This window comes from Buteo buteo, chromosome 16, assembly GCF_964188355.1.
Source record: "Buteo buteo chromosome 16, bButBut1.hap1.1, whole genome shotgun sequence".
Taxonomy (NCBI): Eukaryota; Metazoa; Chordata; class Aves; order Accipitriformes; family Accipitridae; genus Buteo; species Buteo buteo.
Window position 1 is genome coordinate 30641114 of NC_134186.1, and position 17294 is coordinate 30658407.

The 17294-nt window shown below is 47.6% G+C and overlaps 1 protein-coding gene across 2 annotated transcripts in view; it reads left to right on the forward strand.

The window, feature by feature from the left end:
• Positions 1–16520, forward strand: part of BAHD1 (bromo adjacent homology domain containing 1) — a 42321-nt gene extending 25801 nt beyond the window's left edge. For both annotated transcript variants that reach the window (XM_075048515.1, XM_075048514.1), the window contains exons 2-7: positions 500–2146; positions 5516–5877; positions 7884–8043; positions 9059–9135; positions 11561–11652; positions 13105–16520. In XM_075048515.1, coding sequence (XP_074904616.1) covers positions 517–2146; positions 5516–5877; positions 7884–8043; positions 9059–9135; positions 11561–11652; positions 13105–13294 — 2511 coding nt within the window. In that variant the 5' untranslated portion in view covers positions 500–516 and the 3' untranslated portion in view covers positions 13295–16520. The remainder of the gene's footprint in view (positions 1–499; positions 2147–5515; positions 5878–7883; positions 8044–9058; positions 9136–11560; positions 11653–13104) is intronic.
• The last annotated feature ends 774 nt before the right edge of the window (positions 16521–17294 follow it).

The window sequence follows — 17294 nt, forward strand, 5'->3', positions numbered from 1 at the left end:
AGTAGGTGGACTTTTTGTTTTTCTTTTGTCTAATTGTTTCAGAAAATGACAATGAAACGGCCTGCCTGTATCAACATGCAAGCAGTCAAATACCTGGGATTTATTTCTGCTGTATGCCCTGGACCAGCATTCAGATCAGCTTTAGTAGATTTGATGAGAATGTGTAACGTGTTAGAAACAGCATTGGTGTAACAGAGGATGTACTTGGACTGCAAGCTGGGTGAAACAGCTTTCTGGCCATACCCTGGTTTTCCCAGCTGCTGTGGCATTTGCCGTCACCGCCCTGCTTTTAATTACTATCGTGTTCTATGGCTTAATATTAAACCACATCTAATTGCATCCTGTCTCTTAATTGGCTTAACTGGCCATCACCCAAAAAGACTCTTCTGTGTATAGAAACAAGCTTCTCCAAATATTTCCTAATTGGCAGTTGGTTCTTTGTGAGGAGATGGGTCCCTCTCAGCGATATTAATAGATGTTTTCTTCTGTTCATTCTCAGGATTGGACACTGATCCTATGACGCATGCCCGGAAGAAACAACTTTTCCTTCTGAAACATCCAGCTGGTACTGCTGGCCAAGCTTCATCACCAACAGGCAGCAGGAGGATGGACAGGACCGACGCAGAGTGTGGTGAGCAGAGAGATGGAGATGCCACCGAGGCTCCGAACTGTCCAAGTGGGTTTGTGGGGACGAACAAAAGCAAGAATTTGCATGAAGTGCGAAAGACGTACCCACTGCGGAGACGTCTCCTTCCCTCAGTGAACAAAAAGACCTGCAAAGTGCTCCTTACCAGGCTGGAGGATGTGGCTGGATCTCTGTCGAAACAGACTCAGAGCTGTAAAAAAAAGGACCTTCCCAGTTGGATGGAGGGTTTGGGACCTGCTTTGTTCTCTGAACAAGTTCAGCCTGTGGGAGGAGGGAAGAGTGATTCATCTGGGGAAAAGTGCACAATAACTTACCCAGGGACAGAGCAAGACCTTGATACTGCTCCTTCCGAGCCCAGGAAACGCAGGCTGGCCTCGCTGAATGCAGAGGCAGTGAACAATCTGCTTTTTGAACGGGACGATGGCTTATTATCCAGCAGGCGTTTTCGGAGGGACTCCATTAAAGCCGGTGGAGACTGCACTGTGAAGAGCTTGCATTGCAAAGCTGGTGACAACTGGCCTGTGCTGGAAAAAACAGCTGTGAAAACAGGTAAAGGAAAAAACCGGCATGAGCCCAGTCAGAAATGCAATAGCTGTGACCATTCACTGGATGAGGTCTTCGATGATGGGACAAAGAGGGAGGATGGTGCCATCTCCTATCACCCTACCCCAAAGAGACTGGCCAGCCTGAATGCTGTGGCCTTTCTGAAGCTGACCCATGAGAAAGACCAGCCACTGAAGCAGAGGAGTAAATCGGATGGAGAAGGCAAGTCCGAGAACCACTGTTCAAAATCTACGCTCAAATGGGCCAAAGCCGGTAGGAAGAATTGCGTCAAATCCAAGAAGGAAATGACTGGCTTAAAAATGGAAGGTCAGCATGGCTGGCGAGGACTTACTCTAGGCACTTTTGGGAAAGGAGAGCAGCGGGACTCCTCTAGGCTCTACGGGACGACAGAACCTGTCCCTTATGAGTCACTGTCTAGCTCCTATGCTAGCACAGAGGGTTTCTACCACAGACTGCTTATGGGCGGACAAGCTTCCATGAAGCCGGAGTATGGAAGACCCGGAGAGAAATCCCCAACTCCCAAACAGGAATTTCATCAGCCTTCCTTTCCTGCGCAGCAGTTCCCTCCCTTGCCTGTGCCCGGAAATCACACGGATTGTGGATGTCTCTGTGAATCCTCAGATCTGACTCCGTTGAATGGGTTTTACGTTTATTATGGCCAAAGTGGATACAGTGGCTACTCTCACTGCTCCGTTTACCCCAAGGACGAGCTTTCGCAATCTGCTACCTGCGAGGGGCTCTTGGTATCGCCCAGTTCCTTGCCATCAGGTGCTCATTTCCAGCCACTCCACTGGTGTAACTCTCCGTACTGTTGTGGAGAAGGAACGGCGATTAACAGTTACAGCGTTTGTGGAGTTGTGCACGTGCCAGAGGGCAGGATTAGCAGCGTGCACGCAGGACGGAACAGCTACCCCTACAAAATGCCTTTTGCAGCAGGTAAGGTGCAAAGTGCGAGCAAATCTCGTTCGGCGTTCCTAGGAGAAGAGGGCTGGTTCAGCGCGGTGGCTAATGAAGGTATCTCGTTGCCAGGAGGCAAACTCCCTCTGCGCATGGTGCGTCTCAGCTTGGCAGCCGAACTGCGGCTCAGCAAGAATCTGCGTTTGGCTCCCCTTCCCCCATTTTTAGCCCTGAGGGTTTTTCCCACTGAAAGGTCTTATTGGTGTGGAAAGCATAGAATTGGTGAAAGGATTTGGGCAGTGAGAAGGTGACTCATGACTTGTCATGCTGGAGCTAACTGCATGGCTTTGATCTGTGTAAAATGAGTGGTTTTTAGTTCCTACATGCTCTGCAAGGCTTCTCGCCATCCTGCTGCGCTGCTCTGAGCAGAGGGTCTGAAGCACATCAGGCTGACTTACTCCTCCGTTCCCAAAAGCTCGTGCTCAGAACTGAAGCATCCTTGCAGAGCAGAGCGGTGTGAAGAAGCAGGCATTGACTCGGTCGTTAGACTGTTACTGATGCAAGCTGTATGGGGGATGCAGTCTTTTAAGATTTTATAAATCGGATCGGGCAGGGCTGTGTAACGATTCGATTTGAATCTACTGTTTGAGCAGATGCTTGAACTTCACTGCGGTGATGTAAGTGCCAGGTACACTTAGTTTGGTGAGTAGTGGTCCCTTCTTTGCTCTTAATGTCTGAAAATGAAGCATTGAAATGAGAACAGATGACGGTGTAAGAGGTGATATAGTTATTTGCCTGGCTCTCTTCTGTCCTGTGTTTTTTCAGACTTTGTCCTCCAATGTGCTTTATCTTGGAGCTTTGCCTTTGCTATTGAAAAATATCTTTTGAAATATTTAAAACTTGATTGTTGTGTGGGGGTTATCAGACACCAGTACTTTGTATAAAAGCCATCAAGCTAGACAGTGCTGCCATCTGCAAACAGTACAAGGCTGCTTCTCCAACTGTTAGGAGTGTAAACATCGGTCTTTCAGTTAACCACATGTTTGAGTCAAAAGGAGGCACAACTTATCCACTTAAGAGATTTTCAGGTAGGTGGATGAAGTTTTGGTTCAGTGCTCAGTTTGAGCGAGGCTTTGTTATCTTCCGTTGTAGGAAGCTGCTGAAACCGAGAAGCATTTGGTTGAAGTATAATTTCCGTTTTCCCTAAACATCCCTGCTGTCATGGTGCCGCTTCCTACAGTAGCAGCTAGACAGTGTTCACAAGTGGCTTCAATGCTCTTTAAAGTTGAATGCTTGCAAGACAACTAGCTCAGCAAAGTGTTCTTGTCTGACAGTTTTCTGTGTAGTGCCCTGAGGTCATGTCAGTCTACTTTGTTCCTGAAATTTTGCGTGCTGGTGCCTCTGACTTTGTGCAACCAGAAGGATGCAGGTGGCGCAAACAGAGTATTTTTCGGAGTTCAGCCCTCCCTGTGAACTCAGTAATTTCTCATGGTGCTGGCAGGGGCAGTAGTGGTTCCAGGGGCATGTATTTACTAGTGGTGTGTCACCCCGCTGCTAAGATCTTCCTTGGTGTGGTTTCCTTCCTGTGAGCCCCTTTGATTTAAAAGCCTACACCACTGGAATAATTCAAACTTTGTTTTGTGGATTGAAGTGTATGAGGAGGTCTCCGAGGATATTAATGGGGACTTATGCTTAGGAGTTGATCTTTATGTATGTGTGCACCTCTGAAATCCCACCCTTCCCTAGAGCGGGTTATTTTAGTGAAGTAAAGGAGTACTTGACTGCAAGCAACAGGCTCCTATCTGAGAGCACTGGTACAAGGGGATCCAGCTTGACATGTCCATGCCTTGCGTTATATCTGTCTTATTTGGTGTGTTCAAGATGTTTGTATGGAAATATCAGTGTCTGTTTAGTACAAATCAAGGGATCAGGCTGTAATCTTGGGCAGCCGTGGTCTGCTGCATGCAGGAGAGAGGCATTGCTTTCCCCGTCCCACGGATGGTTTGCAGCATGCAATTCAAAAGCAGGGTGGTGGGCATGAGGTCAGACAGGCTGTGAGAGATGCTTCAGCACCAGCGCTGGTGGAGGGGCTGGAAGTGTGTGCAGCCAAGGAAGGAGTCCTGCGGGGTTCCAGCAAGGCCAGGTCTGCACTTCTTTCCTGAAGCTTAGTAGATACTTCTGTGAAGCTTCATCCTGCTTTAGTTCAGGCTTGAAAACTGCTTTTGTAAGCAAAATCCTCAAGAGGTGATTCACTGCTCTGTGGGTCCTGTGCCTGCCAAGGCCAGGCAGGATACCTGAACTCGCATCCTAATGTCTTGGCTGGCTGGGGGAGTTGCTGCGGCATTTTGCTGCTCAGGGTCAGCAAAGTCTCGTGACGGTCTGAAGCAGCCCTCACACTTGCAGTTCAGCGGCGGCTTTGTTGCAACCCTCTTAGGGAGGGTCAAGTGGGAGACAGGAGGCAATAATTTCCTGTTATTGCAAGGGGATCTCAGCAATTATTCAGCTGGAGCTTGGTGACTTCAGATGTTTTCTCACTTTCAGATTTTTTTAGCAGCTCTGCGGTGGTGCAGTCCCACAGATCTGCTAGGACATGCTTCAGTCTGGAGGCATCTCCTGGAGGTTGCCTGAAGCTGCCCTTTTTGTCACCCTGAAAAGCACGCTTTCTGATTTAGGGAACAGGGGCGTGTTGTATATTGGTCTGGGAGCTTTCTTCCTGCTGACGGTAGGTAATTCAAATCTGACTTGCTGTTCTGTCAGACATGTTGGCCTAGGTTGAGGGCTTGTTTTGTGACTCCTGGAGCGGTGTGAGGTGTTCTGGGATGCTTTTGAGAGGCAGCGTCAGCCAATTTACTAACCTGTTGTGGTTAATGTGTCTGCTTTAGGGACACGGTTTTGCTGAAGGCAGCAGTGTGCATCATCTTATATAGTTTTGTTCCATGTTGTTTCATATTTCTGGAGTTAATTCGGAGAATCTTCTCAATTTTCCCTGATTAGTAGAATTTGGCTTTTTGAAAGAAGCTGGCTGCTTGTGCTAGTATGGTTTAATCCTTCCCATCGTTATGATAAGCCTTTTATTTCTTTTATACATACTGACAGGCTGGAACTGCTTTGGACACTGGCCAACCTTATGTGTATTACTGGCTGGCATTACTTCGGGGGATTTTATATGGGTTTGTTATAGTGCAGTGTCATCGGCAGCAACATATTGGAGCATCGCAGGCTTAGAAATATCTTTGCTCTTAGAATCCAGTGACAGTGCAAAAAGAAATTACAACGTGAAGAGTCTTTACTGCTGTAATGCAATAAAGGGAATTTCAGGGGAAAGCGGTGATAGTTTGGGACAGTCTTGATTGTGTAGTTGTCTTATATTTCAAATGAGATACATGCCTCTTTTCTCCCTTCTGTTAGAAGGCTGCAAGTCTCTGGACCAGCTGAACCTCACAATCCCTGTGGCAGGGCACCCCGCGTCACCTGCCCACCCGCTCTCAGGATGTCCTGTACCCAGTGTGCCACCAGCTGCAGAACCTGTTCCTCATCTGCAGACCCCCAACTCTGATCCTCAGACCATGGCCCGAGAATGTCCACAGAGCTCAAAGCCTCCCAGCGGCTCCAAATCCGGTCTCCGAAATACTACGGGCTGTCTCCACGCCTCCGACAGCAAAGCAGCGGGAGGTCATTCCCATCCAAAGCAGCAGCGCATTAGCAGGCGGAGAGCTACCAATGGCTGGATACCAGTTGGCGCAGCCTGCGAGAAGGCTGTCTACGTTGTGGTAGGTGTCTGGAGTGCTGGTTTGTGTGTGTGTACGGCTGTACGCATTTGTGCATCTTCAGGGGACTAAGATCACGAAGGCTTGAGAGCGTTTTGGGTCTGGCTTCAAGGTGGAGATTGTCACTAGATGCCATCTAGAACCCCTTGGACAAGGAAATAGTGCCTTTTGGCTGGGCCTCAAGGCTGAGCTGCTGTTGGCTTTTTCTCGTGTGCCCTGGTATTACCTGGCACGGCATGACAGATGGTTCGGAAAGGAAGGAAAACCTGCTACTCCTGTGCTAGCATCAGCTGAAACACCAGGATGATGAATACTTCTGGCTTCAGCATTTGCAAGGGTGGCACCTGTCACACCTGTGAGTCCATCCTACAGTGAGATTGTCCCTCAGCTTCTTCCTCCTGGGTTAGGGCAAACCTGTTTGAGAAAATGAGGGAGGTTTTAGCCTTGTTATAAGGAGCAGTTGTCTAAAGGTAGCTCTTGTGAGGTGGTTGTTGTCACTGATGGTGTCTGTAGCCCAGCAGGGTTCTCCCAGAGAGCAGTGAGGACTGAGACAGTATCCTGGCTCCCAGACAGAATTTTTCTAGCACCCAATATCTCCCTTGTAACTTAACTGGTGGCATGGCCAGTCACTCCTTCAAGGATTTCTTGTCTGTACTTTCCCATTTGTTGTGTTCAGGGGCAGAGACTGGCTCCTGCAAGATGGGAGATTTCCTGCCAGAATATTTAATTAGCAACAGAAAAGTCCACTTCAGTTGAGAGAGAAGGCAACGTCCTTCATCTTATTAAAACATAAGAGCTGTGGACTTGAAATCTGGACCTGCACGCTGTCTGGGAAGTTGGGACAAAGCGTTGAACTGCACGTAAATAGTAATGTCAGTAGCGAGGAGAGCTGTGGTCCAAACGGACTCGTCTGTGCTGCCGTTTGGTGTGGTGGTATAACCTCGAGCTGCTGAGAGCATCATCCAGGAGGGGTTCTGTAGCTTCAGCTCTTAGGGCTGTGTACAGGTACCAAGGGCTGTGCAAGGATGAAGCCCGTGAAAGCCAGAGATGGGCCTCTTGCATCCATCGCTCAGACTTTGACGCTTTGAAAGGAGCAGTGCACCGTTAATCTCCTTAACTCCTGGCGCATAATGCTTCCGACTTTGCCTGGGCTATCTGGCAGGAGGTTAAACCCATCCTGCTCAGGCATTCTGAAATGAGTTTGCAGGCAAAATAAAATAACCCTCCCCCCGTTCATAGTCCAAAAAGTGATCATTTTGTAATGTTAGAGGCTACAGAGGAAATGGTAGCAATCTCATGAACAAAAGATTTATGCCATGGCCTCCCTGCCACTCCCTGCCCTGTTCATGTGAAATGTTTCGTGTTTTATCTGTTATCTTACAATGTTTGTATCAGATAAATGCATAGCATTCAAAATATGCCTAGTTTTCCATGCCTTTGATTATGAAGGAAATGCACACCTACAGGTAGGCAGGTAAAATGGTGATTTTTCTGAAGGGTTTTTTTTTTGCATGCAGAATTGAAGGAGCAGTTGGTTTTTAATTTGAAATAAGGGTGTTCATTTCAGAAATATGTGCTTTTGTGAGACCTGCTGTCCCACTGGTGAGCTGCTTCTTACTGCCAGCGCTACATAGGAAAAATAGTAGAAGTTTGTCCCTTGCTTTATTTGAAAACAATGGCCACGTATGAACTGTGAGCACTTGGATGCTACTCCTTGTTGAACCTTCTTTACCTACAAGTGCCCTACCTATAGAAAAAGTAATTTGACCTGATCTTTGTTGTTATAAGCCAGCCTGGTGGGAATAGAGACGCTGTGAGCGGTCTTATGCTGTATGACTTCTCTCAGAGATCTCTTGGAATGGAAGCACTTAGTTCTGAGTAGGCTTAGGCAGCTTTCTAGTTTGTGGCGAGACCAAGGAGTCTTGGATTGGGGTAGCAAACAATAAAGTATAACTCTTTGCCTGTACACTCCAATGGCTTTATTTTTTGTGTGTGTTCTAATGGTATAGAATGAGCCAGAGCCGGCTGTTCGCAAGAGCTATCAGGCTGTGGAGAGAGATGGGGAGATTATCCGGGTACGAGATACTGTCCTCTTGAAATCAGGACCCCGGAAGAAATCTATGCCATATGTTGCGAAGATATCGGCACTGTGGGAAGACCCCAAAACAGGTACTGTGCCAAAAGAATATGTATTGCCTTTGTGCTTGACAGATGAGGGTGAGCTGGAACCGGGGAAGTGATGGATCTCTGGAGAGCTGCAAGCTTGTTAGGGTACTCCACTGCTGCCAGACCAGGTGATAAAGAGGAAGAGATTAGCTCCATGGCTTTTGTTCAGATGGTTCCAGGAACTGAAATGCTCTTTAATCACTAGCCTGGGACTGGTAATCAAAATCTTCCTGGTCGTGAAAGCGCATAATATCTGCCAAGTGCCCGTCTTAGCAATGATCTTCTTTATTATTTCATTGCAGCAGACATCTCAGGAGCTGCTGTTTACTCAAATGCTCTATCCAGCATCTGGGCTGGGAGTTGGTGTGCAGCACGGGCTTATCTGTGGAAGCTCTTGATGGCACCTGAGTGGAGGTGGTGATTGGAGTGGTGTGGTTTTGATGTTAAGGTCCTGTGTCTGACTAGCAATACCTGAACCAAGGAATCTGTGCCAAATGTTATAAAGTAAAGGTCTTGCTTAAAAGTTTAAGAAAAAAAAAAAAAAAGTTATGCGTAAAAGAAGTGATCAGCGTGTGGTGAGGCCCATCTTGGCCATGTCATCCTGCGACAGCAATTCTGGCATGAACCTGTGAGTTAATGCTGCAAGTACCGAGCTTTGGATGAGCATCTTTGCCAGCTTGCAGTCTGAATGGATACATTTTTCAGATGGAAACGTTTGATTTTGGTTTTTCAGGGGTTTTTTTGTGTGTGTGTGTCTAACTGACCTCTTTCTGATGATGTAACACAAGTAGAAGGGGGGGAAGGTGTAACGGAATAGCAATGTGACCGACTTCATACAGCCTCTTGCTGTAACAAAAGGACACCTAGTTCAGCATGAAATATTTATCACTGCACAGCTGCCTCTACGTGAGCGCTGTGGGAATGAAAGGGATGAAGCAGGAGGAGGAAGCTTGGGTATTAGTGGGAAAACACTATGAGAAAACTGAGGCTTGACATATTTTAATAAATCTTCTTGCAGGGGAGCTGATGATGAGCCTCCTGTGGTATTACAGACCGGAGCACACTCAGGGAGGCCGCAACCCCAGTATGCACCAGGTGAGCCATCCCAGTGTGAAACTCAGGGTGGGGGTATCCTGGTATGTCTGTATTTCTGCAGGAAGAGGGGATTACCCTGACTATCTCCCTGCATTCCTGGGTGGCCTCAAACTTGGGGCTGAGCTTCTGTTTTGAGTAAAATGGAGCTGTCTTTTGGCTGTGATGCAGCTGTTGCCAGATGTGTTGAGTGATGGTGTCCCATAGATGGGCTTTTCCCCAATTTATTGTCATGTGTAGAAACTCTGGGCTGTAACAGAAGCTGCTGCGTTCTTTACATGGCTGCCTCTGTTAAGTTTTAATGTTTCTCCCTTTAATCTGAGAAAATTGTGCGCATTAAGTGAAAAGTTGTTTTGACTGCAACCTTAGGAGTAAGGAAGAGTGAGTTAATACTGAATCAAGATCAGATGCCTTTCTGAAAAGGGTATTCTAATTCACCCAGAAATGCAGAGCTCGATGCAAAAGCTCGTGCTGCAGTTCTGCAGGACATTGAAGTACCTATATCATGTGCTGGCTTTTTAACATAAATCCTTTAATCTGCTTCTTAAACTCCAGAAACTTGTTTGTTTTGTGCAGGAACGTGGATGCATCATCCTTCCGCTGTATAGATTTATGAGGAGAATTAAAGACTGACTTGAGGATGTTGTGCCAGTATAATAGAGTTTGCCTTTTAAAAGGAGAAATGTGTGAATCATTATGACTTCACACCTTGCTCTGCTTTGCATGGGCTTGCGTTGGGTGACAAGATAAGCTGTTTTTAAACTGGGAATGGAGAATTTACTGCTGTTTTCAACCCACCAAAATACTTGGTGTATTTTTCCTTTATTTACTTTTTTAAATAAAAGAGGAGGGAGGTGGTGGGTGAGAGCAGGGCTGAGGAAGAGCCAGGGAATTGTACCTGCCTGACTTGTAGGGCACAGATGAGTTTCTAAACCAAAACGTGGTACCTTATAGTTTTCTGGTCTGTAAATGAAGCGTGACCGCATCCAGTTGCATTTTAGTGTAGAGAGAGTGCCAGTAGTCTGGCCAGGAGGAATTAAGCCAGTTTCTTGCACACCTGCTTAATTACACAAGACTTCAAATGAGAGAGTACCATTTCAGCTGAGTAGCTGGGATGGGCTTGCCAAAGATGACTCAGATAGTTTTGATTTAAGGAGTAGACCAAAACCCCAACGTGCAGAAGCAAGGTGTGGCATTTTCAGTTTCTCTGATTAAGCATGTCCCCAAACGGTGACCCTTTTGTGAGTCTTTCCTTCCAGCTTGCTTCCTTCCTCAGGCCTATGAGCAGAAACAAAGCCTGAAGGTAATGCTTCCAGATTTGTGCAGAGCATCCTTATTCCCAGAGATTGTCTTTGCTGACCTAACCACACCTGAAATTCTTTCAAATGGCTCCGTCTGGGTTGCCCCATATCTAACCATTCCTGCCTGCTGCAGAGCCAAGTTTCCTAAATTACCCTGGGAAAAAGGGCTATTGCTACTTCCCTTACTAAACTAGCCTTTTTAATTGAATTGGCGTGAGGAAAGGGTTGGAAAAGAAGGGATTCCTTTAGCTTTGATGTAGAGATGGATTAGAAAGACTGGTCGTGTGTCACAGGGTAGTAGTAAAGACAGCAATGTGCTATTCAACCTCCATTTCAATTCTTAACTGTAGAAATGAATTAGAAGGGTTTCCAGCACAGAAAAGGGAAAATGAATGAAGAACATCTCTAAGAGCTCAGAAGAATGTGTGGGTGGGGAGTCTTCCAACCTCCTGCCTGCAGGAGTGTTGCTTACTGGGTTTTCTGGATGCAGTCTGAAGGATCCTTCCACGTGGAGTCTGTGCACAAAGTCAGACTGTGGATAAGCTGGTGCAAAGGCACCTCTTGCAGGGGTTTTTCTGAGCCTCTGCAGTACCTCCCCTGATAGACTCGGCCTTCCTCCCTCTTGCCTGTCTCATTGTCATTCCTAGGCTTCGCAATAGTGCTTTCAAAATGCTGCTTTTTTTTCCAGTGCAGCATTGCAAAAGCTCATCTCCTGGGACACTTCTCAGCGGTGGCCACAAGCTGTCTGTCATCCCTAGGAGGAAAGAGGAGGCTGAGTGGTGTAACTAGTAGCAGCCTTGCTGCTGAAGTGCTTTTTGTAACATCGGCAGTATGTGTGGGGTTTGGACACTTGGCCTCACAAAGTGTCCTGGGCAGTGTTAAATGATGGGAGAACTCTTAATGCTTTGCTCACGTGTTGCTGGATAAAATTCTGGTGCACGCTATAAATAGGTCACAAAACACCTGGAAGGTGTCTGCATTATGTGAAATACTGCGTCTAAAGAGTATCTGCTATGAGCATGCTTTGATAGACTTCCCTTTAAGGTGATGGGTGAAGGTGTGGAACTAGGTCTACCTCCCTGGGGCTCTTGGTTAGCTGGGTGACCTCTTCCTTCCTTCTCTTGCAGAATGAGATCTTTGCATCCCGGCATCAGGACGAAAACAGTGTCGCCTGCATAGAGGAGAAATGCTACGTGCTGACCTTTGCAGAGTACTGCAGGTAGGTGGTGCTCTTAACTTGCTGCTGTTCCTGAGACCTTCATCTGTCTCCAGCTCTTGTCACTCTTTCCATTTCCAACCATCACCCAGCAGAACTGTCCCAGCTTTACAGACTTCGGTCTAGCTGGAGCTGGATGAATTACACTCACTCTACATACAAGTTTGGTACTGCAGTCTGTGGGTGCTTCTTCCACTCTAGCATTATTATGTCTCTGTTTCGTGTAATATATATGCTCTAAGGGGCTCGCAAGTGTTTGTGCTTGTATGACCTTGGTACCATAGCATGTGGACATCAGTGGAGGACGGTGCAGGAGAACCTGTAACTTGGAGCTAAAAACTAAGCAAGGCAGGAAATCATCCTGTATATCTATCCCCTATGGGACACAGGTTCCATAGCTAGCCAAAAGGCCTGCTGATACACTTTTGTTGGTGTTGCTACTAGACATTAGTGTATGTGCTCACAAATCTGGGTGTTTTGGCAGCAGCATTGCTCCGAGTAGTGACTCAGGCCTTTACTGTTAAGCTCTGGTTGATTGAATTGAAACTTTGTCAGTAAGAACTTCCCAGCATCCATATTCAAGACTGCCATCCTTTGACAGTTGGATGTGCAGGGCAGAATGAAAATAGGGGTTGGATGGACACACAAATCCATAATGCAAAATAGTGCTTTAAACCTCTTCAGTTTTGCTGAGTGCATCTTGTTGACTGTGCAGTCTTGCTGCAGAGGGGATGTTTAAACCCTAATGCCCTCTTCTTAGTCCTCCTGTTCCTAGCCTAGTGCTCTGCTGTTTGAATTTCTAAAACCAAACTGTTTTACAAACTCTTTATAAGCTGAATTTTGCTCTTTCTTTTGGAAACTCTAAAAAACAAAACAACAAAAAAGCCCAAGCCCAAAACCACAAAACACCCACCCCCACCCCATCTCCCTTGCCCCCCCAAAACCAAGCAACCAAAAAAAACCAAACCCCTAAGCTTTGGATCCAAACAGCTTGTTTCCTTTCTAACAGCCTAGTCCTCTGGAATGGCTATTGGCAGGAATTTTTTCATGCTGTTGTGAGTAAGGTCACCTTTGAGAGGAAGGCATCCTGAATTCTTCATTTGCCTAAACAGCCTGATGTATAAGCCTTTTCTGGGGCTAATTAACAAAACTGAGGCCAAAGTAGTAAAAGCAAGGTGGATTAACTGCAGTCATCTTTCATGCTGTATGGCATCCACCAGTATAGAAATGTAAACTGCTGTGCTGCTTCCTACAGTTCAGGGTGGGCTCAAAAGCAGTAGCTACTTCATGTCTTTCTCTTGAGCAAAGCTTAATTCCCCTCCGCACCCCTCCCCTTCCCCTTCCCCGCCTTGTCCTTCGGCAGCCACAGTTGTGGCTTCTGGTGAGACAGATTGACACAAACAGTGGAAGGTGAAACGAGTTTGTGCTAACTCTTCTAATGTAATTGCGTTGCAGATTTTGTGCCTTGGCAAAGCGTCGAGTCGAAGGGATCCCAGGCAGGAAAACAATTATGGTTCCTCCCTCAGAAGAGTACTCCACACCTCTGCACCGCAAGGTGCCTGAGGACACTGACCCTGAGCTGGTTTTCCTCTGTCGTCATGTCTATGACTTCAGACACGGGCGCATCTTGAAGAACCCGCAGTAGCACCATTCTTCAGTCGGACCGCGGTGAGGATGAGTGGCACCGGAGAGCCGACAGCAGGCGGATGGTCTGGGACATCTGTGCACTCTCGACAACTTACCTTGTGCTGCTTGCAGATGAGAGCGCCCAGCGCTCTTTCCTCGGACTGAAAAGTGTGCGCAGGAGCAGATCCCTGTGGAGGAAGGCAGCAGTTGAAAGCACAGCACTTCGTTAAAAGCATAAATGAAAATATATACGTATAAAATAAATATATGTATATAGATATAGGTACTTGCATATGTAAATCTATATCTATATATGTATCTAGAGATGCATATATTGGGAGGGGTTTGCAGGGGATAAAAGCCAGTAAACTGAATCCAGAGCCATCACTGGTGGGAATGGTGGAAAGGTGCAGGAGGGGTGCTTTGGTGCATTGTCTGAGTCAAGCTGTGACAGTTCTGTGGTTTTCGTGCCCTGATGTGAAGTGCGAGGACTGAGACCAGTTCCTTGGCAGAGCACAGGAGAGTCTCCTTTGTCCCACAGGACAGACTGTGAGGATTCCTGGTGGGTGAGATCTGCTTCAAAATACAACTGTTGCTTTGGAAGCTACCTGGATGCAGAGTGGCCTCGTGTCATGCTTGAATAGGTTTTGCTCCGTCAGGGGGAGAGGTGACCCCTATTTTCCCTCATCTTTCTCTTCCCCTCACCTCACTGTTCTTTGATTCACTGCCTGGACTGGGCTTGGCAGCCAGGCTTGGAAATCTGCTCCATCGCAGAGCAGAGAGGGAGCTGGCAAGATCGTAGGCTTTACATCCCAGTGCAGTGTTAGAGAGCTGTGCCTCTGTCGCAGATGCCCTGACCTTGCCCCAAAGGATCTCGTGCCCCAAAAAGTGCAGCACCAGCAGGCGTGTGTCGCTCTGAAGCTGGGAGCACACAAAGTGGGCTCTGCTGGTGAGAACCATGTTTTCTCTTCTGAGTATTGCTTTTCCTCTAATGGCTTAGGGGGCCGTAGCGATAGAAGTGGGTTTACTCCTTCCCAGTTTGTTTTCATGTAACGTCATTTACAGTCCCTGTTTAACCCCATACATCTGCAGTGTGAAGAAGCTAGAGGCTGGAGGGTGAAATGGCAAACCCTTTTCTTGAGTGTTTTTTGGCTTTTTAAAATTTTAACTTCCCTCCCCTGATGTGACTCTCCTGACCCTGGGCGTACTGTTGAAGCCATCAGCAGTGCTGTCTCGGCGCTGCCTTGCAGCCTCCCCCCCTCCAAACTCATCTTGGCGTCCGAGCAAGCTCACCAAAGTGGCTTTGTGGCTCCTGAAAGGAACTGAGCATTGGGAAAGGTTCGCATCGACAAATGTGACCCGAGCCCCACAGATATTGCCTCTTGCCTTACATGTATAGATCCTAGATAGACGCTAGTTTATCTTAACGCAAACTGTTCGAGTTAATTCTAAAGCAAACCAAAGGACAGTGTAACAGTCCGTTTGAGTCACACCAAGCTGGGAGTCCATTTCTAGATTGCACTAACGTAAAGAAGGAGAATCAACACCACCTTGGCCCATGTTCCTGCTGGCTGGAGTTGCTCATTGAAACTAGGGATCTGCATTTTTCCGGTCTTTTGGGGCTTCTGAACTTGTGTTAAATGGTGGAAGTGTTCGTACTGCTTTAATGTTGTCCTGTCAGTGGAAGTAGCACTACCTGTACTCCCCGCAGGCGCCGGCACAGTGGGAACGGAGGGCTCGTTGGCTTGCTCCGACGGCTGCACACCTGCCTGGCCTGGAGAGAAAACCCCACAGCAGCAAATGCGTTACATGGAAATAGTTTGTTAATGCAGGAGTTCTCCAGAGATTTGCTCTACATACCAAAGAGGGGAACGTGTCTAGAAGATGATGACTTGAGAGAAGAAGACAAGATCTGGCACCTGCCCCAGTGGGCGAGCAGGGCACACGTCTCCTTGCTGTCGGTAGACGATCCCTGCTCAGTGTTGCCAAGGATGCTGGAAAAGCCCTATTTATTCTTGCTTGCATAGCCTGGGGGAAAACCCCAGCTCCAGGAGGTTTGATCCTAGGTGTGCAAGCACGAATTTGCGGGTGAAGCGTCTTATCTCATTTATACCTCAAGATACTGTTAGTGTCAAAGTAATTGCTCAGATTTCTCCTTAACAATTAACTTGGGCACTGGTGGTCTCTTGGAACGATGCGGTTGGGCTGCTGATACGGTGGTGCTGTATCAGGATGGGAGTCGGGAGTGCTTCTGGGGCTCTCGGATGAAAGTGCCACGGGGATGCAAGGAGGTGTTGCAGAAAGCGGTCTCTGATGCCGCCGGGAGAGGACGTTAGGCGGCTCTGCTCTTCAGCAGGGAGGGAGGATGCTGGAGAAGCAGAGCTGCTCCTGCCCGTTGTGAAAAGAGGGGATCGTGGCTGCCCAGGGCAGAGCAGTGCGGGAGGGGAACGGAGCAGCTGCACCCTGGGGCCGTGGCACACGACGGTGGCGTGGGAAGCCCTAAATGCACGTGCTTGACTTGGCAGGGACTCCTGTGACACCCAGCCAGAAGCAGGCAAGCTGCCTGCGGCCGCCTTCCTCTAGCAAAAGTGCCATCAGATGCAGGATGCTTCAAGACCCACCTGCCAGGCAAACCCTGAGCATTGCTGCACAGTCAGGGAAGGGTTTGAAACCCAGCCTTGGAAACCACAGTAACTCGCTGCAACTCCTTCTTGTGACCCCTCTCCCCCCTGCTCCCACCTTTGTCCTGGCTCCTCTCCAGGTAGAAGAGAAATTGTACTTGCCCTGGGTCTGGAACGGGCTTTGGCCTGTGTCTGGAGAGGACAAATCCTGACTCTTCTCATGTTAGAATCTGCTTCAGGCCAAGAACATTGTTCGAGATTCACGTGGTTGCTTATGCTGTTGTGCAAACAGCATGTAAATGAATTGAAATGTCTTATCCGTAATGAAAATATTTCATGCTTTTTTAATCTATTAGATATGGAAATATTTTTTGAAACTGAAAATGCAGTCGGTAGAATTTAAATTGAAACGTAATACATGTAAAATATATTTTAGTTGATAATTTTGTAAAATGCACTTTTTTGTGTCTCTTCCCTGGTTTCCCAGATCTGTATTTCAGTGTTTACAGATGGAATGAGAACATTCCCTATACCCTCCTTCTGTGAGAAAGATATATTAGAAGTAATTCTTAAAAAATAAATTTGAAAAATCGTATTGATTTAGAAAACAAACCAGTGCTGCGCTGTTCTTCTCTTCCTTGCCTGAACTTCCCACTTGGATCTGTTGGGGTGCAGGACTTAGAAGTGCTTGGAAGGTGCCAGTGTGGGAGCAGACTTGGGTGCTCAGGGTCTTGGGGTGAGTGATCTGCACACAGCCCAGAGCTGAGCTACTGTTGGCTTTTCCAGTGAAAACAGAGCAAGCAGAAGGACGATCGGCTGCAGCTTGACTTATTTTTTTTCCAATTTGCTCTTGACAGCTGCTGTCATAGGAATATTTAAGCCCCCGCCTTTCAGGCAGGAAAGGTGTTGGTGGCAAAGCTTGTCTCTGCAAGGCTTGGTGTATCAGCCTGTGCTTTAGGAGGAAGCATTTTGTAATGTTGCTTTTGGAAAAGCATCTCACTGGGAGTGCTGTCCCTGGAAGCCAGCTGACAGCTCGCTTGGTGGCATTGCCATCGTCTTCTGCCATCAGAGTGTCCTGGCCCCGTGGCACCAAAGGCTACACCCCCCCTCCGCGGACAGGTCCGACAGCCGTGCAGTCTACACGGACATCCCAAAAACGCAAGGAGGAGCCCAAATGGGAGCAAGAGCAGAGAGGAATAAAACAACCTGCTTGAAACCGTGCAGCGGGGTCAGCACCTCTGAGGAATGGGATCTGGGTTGCCTGATGGGAATGTCTGCATTTAAACAGGTGAGAGCTGTCCGCAGGTGCTGAGCTTGGGGCGCTTACAGGTCTTGGGGTGCAAGGCCAAAGCTGCTGGTGTGTGCAAGAGGTGTGCAAAAGGATTGCAAGTGCTCTTG